Source organism: Vulpes vulpes, chromosome 8, assembly GCF_048418805.1.
Source record: "Vulpes vulpes isolate BD-2025 chromosome 8, VulVul3, whole genome shotgun sequence".
Classification (NCBI taxonomy): Eukaryota; Metazoa; Chordata; class Mammalia; order Carnivora; family Canidae; genus Vulpes; species Vulpes vulpes.
In genome coordinates, this window is record NC_132787.1 from 5,927,335 (window position 1) to 5,938,907 (window position 11,573).

Consider the following 11,573-nt stretch of genomic DNA (forward strand, 5'->3'; position numbering starts at 1 on the left):
CTTATCTTCCCACTGGCTTGTGTTACTGTCTTTTTAACCTTTTGTGACCAACTCTGAGGCTGTCTATAAGTTTCTATACCCATGACAAATCTTCAAGTTATTACTTTTGGATTTACATAATATCTTAATTAACATAAATGTAGTACCTGGCTATTTAGTGGTAGTGGCAGTTAGGGGTGGAGAGCCTGGTAATAGCTCATAGGATAGCTAGATACTGTCATACATGCTTTTCAAATTCTCTATTTTCCTGAAGTAGGAAGTCTCTGGATCCAGGTTATATCTGATTTTTATAGTCTATGTTGCTATAGTTTATCTCTATTCCTGAGCCCTTAGCCATGAACCACCATATCATGGGATTCTTTCTGGGCTTTGAGGAATGCCTGGATTGACTGGACAACTGCCAGCTCTGATCCTGGGACTATGGCATGTAATGACATATACTCCCTTTCCATATTCTGTATGTCTCTAGGGGGCAGGGGGTGTTGGCCATGGGCCCTTATTTTATTTTCTGATTGCCTCACTCATATTAGCCCTGAAGCCTCCTTTGTTCCTGAGGTAGACTGGGGACATCCTGCTTCCTTCAAGAAACAAAGGTACAAACAAAACCAAATGGGAACAGAATCATGCTTGAAACTCTCTCTGGGCAGAAAACAATACCTGGTATGGACTAGAGAGTAGGGGAGGAGAAGGAAAAATGGGGTGAAAGTACAGAAGGAAGCTGGCAGGCTCAGCTGGCATGGCCAGTCTCTCTTTATCCTCTTCCAGGATGTAGGGCTTTATTCCAGGGCCCCTGAGGCTTTATCCACAAATAAAAGGAGGTGAAGTTGTGTGGTGCCTCCATTTCAGGCTCTTGGGGGCAGCCAAAATGATGTCCTTTGTCTCTCTGCTCCTGGTTGGCATCTTGTTCCCTGCCATCCAGGCAAAGCAATTTACAAAATGTGAGCTGTCCCAGGTGCTGAAAGATATGGATGGCTTTGGAGGCATTGCTTTGCCTGAATGTGAGTTCCCTGCTGCCTTGCTTCATCTCATTTTTCATCTACCTGTTTCTTCTACCCTCATTTTCCTCTCCATTTTCATCCAATTATATAATAATCCTCTTATCTTCTTAACTGTTTACTCTTTTGTTACATCTATTCATGTATCTTCCATTTCTTATCATCTGATCCTTATTGGAACTCTTCTACTCATTAAGATACTTTGTGCATTGTCATATTTGGAAATTAATTAGAGAGTCTTTCTATGTCTGGTAATACAGGTCCTCATTTATGCAATAAATACTGTGTTTGGACACCTCTGTAATAGCTCTTTCTCATCTTTCCCTCAGGGATCTGTACTATATTTCATACCAGTGGTTATGATACACAAACCATAGTCAATAACAATGGTGGCACAGAATATGGACTTTTCCAGATCAGCAATAAATTTTGGTGCAAGGACGACCAGAACCTTCAGTCAAGGAACATCTGTGACATCTCCTGTGACAGTGAGTAGTCCCTTTTACCCTGTTCCGCTGTTTTCCTGGAGCCTACCTCTGGGATAATCTCATTTTTGGTATCAAGGACACCTCTGACTTCATTGTCTTCTACTCCACTTTAATTGTGGGACTTGAATAGACAGTGCTGAGTAAAAGGCTGTTAGAATTTTCATGTTCACCAAAGCCGCAGGCAGTTCCCTGAAGTAGGTGAGCTTAGCGGTTTGGAAATCTTGAAGTCTGATACCCTGCATTTTCAGAGTTGATGAAGCTGATAATTCCTCTGAAAATACCCAAGAGAAGTGAAGGGGGGCATTACCGTATTGGCTTTCTAATATAGGAAGACAAGAGGCATAAGCCTCCATTTCAGAGAAGGGCCAGACTTGCTTGATCCAGGGAAGAGGGAACTCACTATCTTTCTGGGTAATACTTAGCTCTCACATTCCTGTCCTTGTAACTCCTGCCAGAGTTCCTGGATGATGACCTTACTGATGACATGATTTGTGCCAAGAAGATCCTGGATGAGGAAGGAATTGACTACTGGTGAATCCTCATTCTATTTTCTACTTTTCCCTTCTCTTCCCTTTTCTCACTTTTTTAGGCCAGCACCACTGCCCTCTCCTTCTATCTCTTGGCTATTTAATGTAGAATGCATTTTCCAAAACAAAACTCATCCAGCAGACTCAGGTTTCCAATTTTCAAGCCTCCCCCATGACACTCTTGTTTGGTAATATTCCTATTAAGCATAGGGAATAGAGCACTGAGACCTAGGTCTCCCTTCACCTGAACATGGACATCTATTTCTGATTGTTTAGTCCTAGACCCTGAAGTAAGCTCTTGATACCATTCATGTCCTTTCCAGCCCTACAATTTTCTTGAAGTTTTAAAGTGGATCCTATCCCTCTAGGTGGCTCAGTGTCCCTTGCCATTTGGCTAGGAAAGTCTTTCTCTAATTTTCATCCACACTCTACCACCTTGGCCCTCCTGCAGGTAAAGTTAGATGGAAGTTCAAGCTAAGATCCAGTTAGCCAACTTGTGCTGTCTCCTTTTCCATTATCAGGTTGGCCCATAAACCACTCTGCTCTGAGAAGCTGGAGCAGTGGCGCTGTGAGAAGTTGTGAGTGCCTGCTGTCATTGGTGCTTCTGCTTCTGTATGTTCCTGGAATGCCTCTTCCCTAAGGCTACCTCAGTTTGCTTCTTTCTTCTTCCTTGAAGCTGATTTGTCTCTGAATCCTGAGCCCTGTGGTGACACCATTGGACACTTGAGGACTATTCTCCAGCAATGCACGGCTGGTACACTGGACTTTTGACCCTTGTTCAGTGCCCTCTGATGGCACTTTCAGTACAACAATGGATTTCATCTCTGTCTTGAATAAAGGGCCTGATTTTGAATGACTAGCTGTATTTTCTTCCCAGAGGGAGGAGGAGGAAATAGCATGAATGGGTGGACACTGAAGTTGTAGGTCATAGTCACCTCTCATCTCTATTGAAGAGGAAATAGGCTGAACTTATAATAGAAAGATGGAGGTTACTTTCTGTACCAATTCAATTCAACAAGGTTACTGATCATTTGGCATATTCAAGGAACTATCGAGGGAGTCAAAAATTGGCAAGAGGGTCTCTTTCCTCATGGACTAGTAGGAAAGAGAAGATAAATATTGATAAATAATTATAATATAAGGAATAATGTCATAGCATCATGAGAGAGGTTAGAAATGTTCTTCAAGCATTCATAAGAGAAAAAGGTACTTTATTTAGGGGAGTGCTCTGGGAAAAAGAGATCAAAGAAGGATTCATGAAAGGAGTGACAGTTAAGTTGGTTTTGAAGTATGAGTTGGATTTTGACTGGTGGAGATGTGGGATAGGAGAAGAACAGAAAGGACAAGGGCAAGGATGGGGCACCAAGAGTCTATAATGGAGGGGACGTGGGTGGCTCAGTGGTTGAGCATCTGCCTTTGGCTCAAGTTGTGATCCCGGAGTCCTGGGATCGAGTTCCACATCGAGCTCCCTGCAGGGAGCCTACTTCTCCCACTGCCTGTGTCTCTGCCTTTCTCTTTGTGTCTCTCATGAATAAATAAATAAAAAATCTTTAAAAAGAATCTGAAATGGGTGACTTGAATGGTTTGAGGGACTTCCTTACTCTTGAGGTAAGGAAATATCCTTTTTTTTTTTGGTTTTTGTTTTTGTTTTAGATAAGGAAATATCCTTCACAAAGTGCTGTGAGAGGATCACAGGACCCTTACAGTCAGCTCAGCCATTGAAGAATTTTGACATTTGGGCCTTTTTATTTGAACTCTGTACTCCATTAGTCTTCCTTGCAGCTTGCTTTTTTTTTTTTTTAAGATTTTTAAATATTTTTTTAAATAAATTTATTTTTTATTGGTGTTCAATTTGCCAACATATAGAATAACATCCAGTGCTCATCCTGTCAAGTGCCCCCCTCAGTGCCAGTCACCCAGTCACCCCCACCTCCTGCCCACTTTCCTTTCCACCACCCCTAGTTCGTTTCCCAGAGTTCGGAGTCTCTCATGTTCTGTCTCCCTTTCTGATATTTCCCACTCATTTTTTCTCCTTTCCCCTTTATTCCATTTCACTATTTTTTATATTCCCCAAATGAATGAGACCATATAATGTTTGTCCTTCTCTGATTGACTTATTTCACTCAGCATAATACACTCCAGTTCCATCCACGTGGAAGCAAATGGTGGGTATTTGTCGTTTCTAAAGATTTTTCTTTTTTTTTTAATTTTTTTTTCTTTTTAAAATTTATTATTTATGATAGTCACAGAGAGAGAGAGAGAGAGAGAGAGAGAGAGAGAGAGGCAGAGACACAGGCAGAGGGAGAAGCAGGCTCCATGCACCGGGAGCCCGATGTGGGACTCGATCCTGGGTCTCCAGGATCGCGCCCTGGGCCAAAGGCAGGCGCCAAACCGCTGCGCCACCCAGGGATCCCTCTTTTTTTTTTTTTAATAATTTTTTTAAATTTTTATTTATTTATGATAGTCACAGAGAGAGAGAGAGAGGCAGAGACACAGGCAGAGGGAGAAGCAGGCTCCATGCACCGGGAGCCCGACGTGGGATTCGATCCCGGGTCTCCAGGATCGCGCCCTGGGCCAAAGGCAGGCGCCAAACCGCTGCACCACCCAGGGATCCCCCCCCCCTTTTTTTTTTAAAGATTTTATTTACTTATTCATTAGAGACAGAGAGAGAGAGAGATAGAGAGAGAGAGAGAGAGAGGCAGAGACACAGACAGAGGGAGAAGCAGACTCCTCGCAGGATGCCCAATGTGGGACTCGATCCTGGGACTGAGATCACACCCTGAGCCAAAGGCAGCTGCTCAACTGCTGAGCCATCCAGGTGTCCCTAAGATTTTACTTTTAAGTAATCTATACACCCAATGTGGGACTCAAACTCACAACCCCGAGATCAAGAGTCGCATGCTCTACTGACTGAGTCAGCTAGGTGCCCCTGCATTGCTTATTTTTAAGGGCAATTTATCCCAATGATTATGAGATATGTGAAAAGAGGAGATTTGAGTCCTAAAGTCTGTTTTGGCTACTTATTGATGGTGTGAACCTGGGCATGTCATCTCTGCCCAATGTGCTTCCAGCATTTCAAACTTCCAATTTAAAGCACCATATTTATGTACAGATAGCTAACAGAGACATGAAAAGATGCTCAACATCACTTGGCATCATGGAAATACGAATCAAAACTACAATGAGATGCCACCTCATACCTGTCAGAATGGTTAGAATTAACACAGGAAACAACACGTGTTGGTGAGGATGCAGAGAAGGGGAACCCTCTTACACTATTGGTAGGAAACCAAAGTGGTTGTATCAGTTTTGAGGTTCTTCAAAAATTAAAAATAGAACTACTCCATGATCCAGCAATTGCACTATTAGGTATTTACCCAAAGGAAACAAAAAAACTGATTTGAAGGGATATATGCACCCCTAGGTTATAGCAGCATTATCAACAATAACCAAATTATGGAAAGAGCTCAAATGCCCTTTGACTGGTGAATGGATAAAGAAGATGTATATACACACACATAATGGAATATTACTCAGCCACAAAAAAGAAATCTTGCCATTTGCAATGACATGGATGGAGCTAGGGTATTATGCTGAGTGAAATAATTCAGTCAGAGAAAGACAAATACCATATGATTTCTCTCATATATGGAATTTAAGAAACAAAATATATGAACATATGGGAAAGATGAACATATGGTAAAAAAAGAGAGGCAAACCAAGAAACAGACTTTTTTTTAAAAAAGATTTTATTTATTCATGAGAGAGAGAGAGGCAGAGACATAGGCAGAGAGGGAAGCAGGCTCCCAGCCGGGAACCTGATGTGGGCATTGATATGGGCCTTGATGAGGGCCTCGATCCCTGGCCTCAATCCTGGGACTTGTTCCCGGAACTCGATCCCGGGACTGGGATCATGCCCTGAGCTGAAGGCAGACACTCAACCACTGAGCCACCCAGGTGTCCCTCTTTCTCTCTTTCTATCCCAATTTCTCCTCCATGCTACTTTCCTCTGACATCTACATATAATTTCCTTTGGATAAGTACCCCAAATTGGGAATACTGGATCATGTAATAGTTCTTTTTTAGTTTTTTTTTTTTTGGATCCTTCATAGGTTTTTTTGTGAGAATTTTCTTGAGTGGTAACTGGGCCTCCTGTGTATAGATATCAGATGCTCCATGGAGGTATCCCCATCTTGCTTCATTAGGGGAGGATTTTGGGGTCAGAGGAACTAATGTTTCTCTTTTGCAAAAGGAAGAATGCGGAGATAGCTGGTAATAGCTCTTCCTGCTTCCTCTTCTGTTGCACAACTCTTTCTCCTGTTACGAGAGGATGCAGTGGAGCTAGGTTACAAGGTAAGCCTGGGCTTCCTGGCCAGCACCCTCCTGAGAGCTGCCTTCACTTCCTGGTTCTTCAGACTGTAGATGAGAGGGTTTAGCAGTGGGGTCACCACACTGTACTGCATGGAGAGTACTTGTTCCAGGACTGAGCCGGATGCTGGGGTCATGTACCTTGGAGGGAATAACACAAAGGAGTAAACTGAGACCAGAACAATGGTCACAATACTGTTGGCAGCCATGGTCTATCCCATCCCAGAGACTCTGCAAAGAGGGTCCTCAGAGCTGAATGGACTAATGGTGGTAACAGCATCTAGATATGATTGTGTGATTAGGGAGAGCTGAGTCATTTCTACCTTCAATGCCTCCAAACATGTGTTATCTTGTAAGAGCTGCCCCAAGGAAAAGGAAAGTGCTGAAGGTTAGAATAAAACTAACAATGTCATGTGTTTCTGTAGTACTTCAAAGTCTTCAAAGCATATATTCTTAATAGTTATGATAAAGGTGTGAGGATTTTTCCCCTTCTTCTCCTTGTATATACAACTATATGTTCTCATCTTGTGAGGATTGCTTCTTACAAAAGTGTATGGTTATTCTAATAATGCTATCATTGTTCCCAACATTTATGGCTCTGGGAATTACCCTCAGTCACGGCACATCATTTTATATAATGCTAGTGGAACAAACATTCGTCCTTTTAGGTGCCTTTTTCTTTGGTTTAGAAAAGAAGCCAAGCTTGGTAAATAAAGTAGAAGATAAAAATGTGTTAAGCACAAGATACGAATCAAAAATAATAAGGTTAAATATTGAGGATCATTTTTTAAAATTTATTTTTTATTGGTGTTCAATTTGCCAATATATAGAATAACACCCAGTGCTCATCCCATCAAGTGCCCCCCTCAGTCCCCATCACCCAGTCACCCCCACCCCCCACCCACCTCCCTTTCTACCACCCCTTGTTCGTTTCCCAGAGTTAGGAGTCTCTCATGTTCTGTCTCCCTTGAGGTTCATTTTGTTGAGGATCACTGGGAGTATTTCCCAAAGAAGCGTTATTTATTTATTTATTTATTTATTTATTTATTTATTTATTTCAACAGTGCCATCATCATTGGAATGTTATTTGTAGGTTTTTTTTTAATTTTTAATTTTTATTTTTATTTATTTATGATAGTCACAGAGAGACAGAGAGAGAGGCAGAGACATAGGCAGAGGGAGAAACAGGCTCCATGCTCCGGGAGCCTGATGTGGGATTCGATCCCGGGTCTCCAGGATCGCGCCCTGGGCCAAAGGCAAGCGCCAAACCACTGTGCCACCCAGGGATCCCTATTTGTAGGTTTTGGTGTGCTTGATTTAAAAAGATATTCATTTTACTGTCATTTTTCTTCATCCAATTTATCCCTCCTAATATTTCTGTGGAAATATTAGGTAGGAGCAATCTTATAGTCTCCTTATGGCATATGAAGAATAGGATACAGAGAAGATAAAGAGATTTGTCCACAGCCTCAAATGAGCTCTTCTGGACTATTCCTTATCATCTTTTTCTTCTCCTTCCTTCTCTCTAAGTAACAGGCAAGTGAGAAAAGTATGGAGCAATTTGTATAAATCCATCTCCAGTTCACCAGTAGACATCATGGGCCATTAATTATTCTGCTCCTAGTAAGTGAGGACTTGTCAGCTAGAGCTGTTTATGTTTGAGACAAGCGTGGTAGGAAAGAGCACAAGATTTGGAGTCACTTATATTATGGCTCAATATCTAACTTGCTCTGGGGACTTTGAGAAATTACTTGGTACTCTTGAAACTTAGGTTCCTTACCTGAAAGTGAGATTAATAATATTTCTCTTATGGTGTGCTACATATTAAAATTGAGCTTGACCACGTAAAATGGCTGGTGTATAGAAGGTGTCTAATAAATACTTATAGCACAAATAAGCTTCAGAGACATCATCTTCCAGTAGGAAAAAAGATATCATCTGTTTCAAGAATGATATGTTTTATTGTTTTGTCTAGCACTGAATAAAAATCTACAAGGGCTTTCTGATTTCCTTTTCCTATTAATCATAAGTTAACAAAAGGAAGAATGTCTGTAGTCCTTTTACAAGCTCATCTTTCAGAGTTAGACAATTGAGACCTGAGAAAGAAAATAGATTTTTTATAATTCACACAGCTCGTCTACAGCAGAGCCAGAACTAGAACTCAGGCCTTCTGAATTCCAATCCAGTCATTTTCCTGCTATTTTTCAATGCTCTGTTCTACAGACCAGGACACTTTTGGGCAAGGCATATCCTACATTGACATTTGGGAGGTTATAGTATGACATACCTGATAACTCCTGAACCATAAAAGTTGGTGATCACAAGAAGATGAGAAGAGCAGGTGGAAAAGATCTTTCTCCGACCGGTGGCAGAGTTGATTCCTAGGGCTGTCATGATGATACGAGTGTAGGAGCCCAGCAATAGGACAAAGGTACCAAGGCCCAGGACTGCCATGGTGGTCAGGTTGGAGGCAACACTAACATAGGGATCAGAACAGGTCAACAGGAGCACTGGGGGAAGCTCACAGGCAAAACTACGGACAAGATTGGGCCCACAGAAGTTCTGCTGAGCCAGAAGGATGCTGTTAACCAGGCTAGTCCCTACTCCTATGACCCAGGATGCTACCACCAGGCCAGTACATAGCTTCTTGTTCATAGCCACCACATACAACAGTGGGTGGCACACAGCCTGGAACCGGTCATAGGCCATGACTGAAAGGAGGCAAGTTTCAGTGGCCCCAGAAAATATGACCAAGGAGATCTGGGTGAAACATTCAACAGAGGAAACAGTCTTCCACTTGGAAAGGAGGTTCTCTAGCAATTTAGGCACAATGACTGAGGAATAGAAAGCATCCAAGAAGGAGAGGTGACTCAGGAAGAAGTACATGGGTGTGTGGAGGTGAGAATCAGCCCTGGTGACCAGCAGCATCGCCAGGTTCCCCAGAATGGTCAGGAGGTAAATCCCCAGGAAGAGCACAAAGAGCAGAGCCTGGATCTGAGGATTGCTGGATAGTCCTAGGAGGACAAATGTGACTGTGGTTATGTTGCCAGCTTCCATGGTGCACTTCAGTTCTCCTTTCAGAAGGACAAGAATGGAAAAGAATGATCTAATGAGTTATCAGTCTTGGGGATGAAGCATTGGAAGTAAAACTTCATGGCTGATCCAGGACAGATTGTGTAGCAGGAACACCCCTGCCACGTCAGACCTCATTAGTCCTTCCTGGTTCAGGGAAAGAAGCTATTGGCCAAGGTGGAGAAAGTGGGAAAGAAGAATGTAGGCAAGCAGACCTGGAAAGGAAAGAGAAGAGAATAGGGATTATCCAGACTGGAGAAGGAAAGAAAAGCATTTGGGAACAGATTCCAGAGCACTGAGAAGTACTGTTCTCCAGTTCCAAAAGAAACTGAGCTCAAACCACAGGAGGGCTGACTGGCACAGTGAATAGGTGATGACATTTTAACTGTTTGGCTGACAGACCATGATGAATGATTGATTGATAGAGGTACTGTGCACCTAATGATGGTGCAAGTCATTTCTCTGCTACAGTAAGTTCAAGAGTAAGTCCCTTGAGTTTCTCATTTAAAAAAATCTGGGAAAACTAGATGGTTCTAAAGTCCATTCCAGCTTAGAAATTCTAAAGATTAAAAAAAAAATTCTAAAGATTAAGGGACAATTTAATTTGGGTTTCACTGGTACTAAATAGAAATACTTTCTCCCCTTTTGTGTCAACCCAAGCAGAAGTGGTACGTGAGTGTGATAATTTCATGGAAGCCAGGAAGGAGGAAGCCCTCAAAATGGAGGTGAGGGTTGTGCCCATCGGCTACTCCAAGGTCTTCCCATTCCCGGGTTTCTGTGAATCTACACTATACAGAACTCTTCTGTTCTGTAATCTCAGAACTTTACATGAAAGTCCATGAAGACTGTGCTATCCTCTGAGTTGGTACCAGAGGATTTGGATAAAGTCAACTCAAATCTGGACCATTTTCTGTGCATCACAGGGATGGTAAAAGAGAGATTGAGAGAGAGAGAGAGAGAGAGAGAGAGAGAGAGAGAAGAGAGAAGAGAGAAAAGAGAGAAAAAAACACCAAGAACACTTGGTAAAATGTAGAGTTATAGGTTTTAGCCTAGATCAGAGCAAGGTAAAATTGTCACCTTTCTCTTTGATGGGTAACTCAGTAGATAAGTGAGATTCTGATCTCTATTGATGGCTTGTGCACTCATGGATTCCCAGAGTAGGCAGTTACGGGAGAAGATGGATATGAATGAGAAGATTTGTCTTCACATGTGCATCCTAGGCCAACAAGAGATGATCTCAGTGGATGATAACCAAATGACAGTCTTTCCAACCCTGGACCAAAAATCCCAGATGTGGCTGGGGCTTCTGTGGGCTACCCTCAACTTTGTCCTTCCTTTAGAAGATTCAGGGGTGGAACTTCTTAGCAAGGAAACGTCCCTATAGTCTTTCTGTCTAAGGGGAAGACTTCTTGACTCTGCCTCCCATATAACAATGGCCAGAGGGACTTGATCTCAGTTCTAGACCTTGGAGAGTGAAGGAGCTCCCTGGAGAGGTCCTTAAGCAGGAGGCCTGCCCTGAATGTGAATGAGGTCTCCAAGGGCCAACTATTCCTTCCCAGAATCACTCTTGTTTCAGTGGGTTGCATCATACAAGGGGGGGGGGGGGCGGGGAACTAGGGTGGCCAATAATGTCTAAAGATAAAAATATAGAGTTCTAAAGATTTCTGGTACAAAAACCTGGAATTTCCTTCCTCTTTCTCTCCCTTCATCTTTCCCTTCCTTCTCATTTTGTTATGCTTTTTTTTTAAAAAAAGATTTTATTTATTTATTCATGAGAGGCACAGAGAGAGAGAGAGGCAGAGACACAGGCAGAGGGAGAAGCAGGCTCCATGCAGGGAGCCCGACCTGGGACTCGATCCCGTGTCTCCAGGATCATGCCCTGGGCTGAAGGCAGCACTAAACCGCTGGACACCAGGGCTGTCCATCATTTTGTTATGTTTTAAATCATATTTATGATTATGAAAATAACATAGTGATAAAATATAGAAAATTAAAAAGATACTGAAGATACTTTAAAAATGAAAAAAGATATTAGGGTGCCTGGGTGGCTCAGTTTTTTTTTTTTAACTGGGTAAAACCATTTTATTAACTGACCAAAGCACTTCATTTTGTTTTCTGATTTG

At 42.3% G+C, this 11,573-nt stretch overlaps 2 protein-coding genes across 2 annotated transcripts; one reads left to right on the forward strand and one right to left on the reverse strand.

Moving 5' to 3' along the window:
- Nucleotides 1–865: 865 nt before the first annotated feature.
- On the forward strand, nucleotides 866–2,838 carry LALBA (lactalbumin alpha). The gene is made up of 4 exons (XM_026000062.2): nucleotides 866–998; nucleotides 1,325–1,483; nucleotides 1,939–2,014; nucleotides 2,532–2,838. Exons 1-4 carry the CDS (start codon nucleotides 866–868, stop codon nucleotides 2,590–2,592), a joined length of 429 nt encoding a protein of 142 aa, XP_025855847.1. The 3' UTR covers nucleotides 2,593–2,838.
- Nucleotides 2,839–6,356: 3,518 nt separating this feature from the next.
- Nucleotides 6,357–9,435, reverse strand: OR5BS1 (olfactory receptor family 5 subfamily BS member 1). The gene is made up of 2 exons (XM_026000484.2): nucleotides 8,666–9,435; nucleotides 6,357–6,519 (listed from the first exon to the last, which is right to left on the reverse strand). Exons 1-2 carry the CDS (start codon nucleotides 9,433–9,435, stop codon nucleotides 6,357–6,359), a joined length of 933 nt encoding a protein of 310 aa, XP_025856269.2.
- Nucleotides 9,436–11,573: the final 2,138 nt, after the last annotated feature.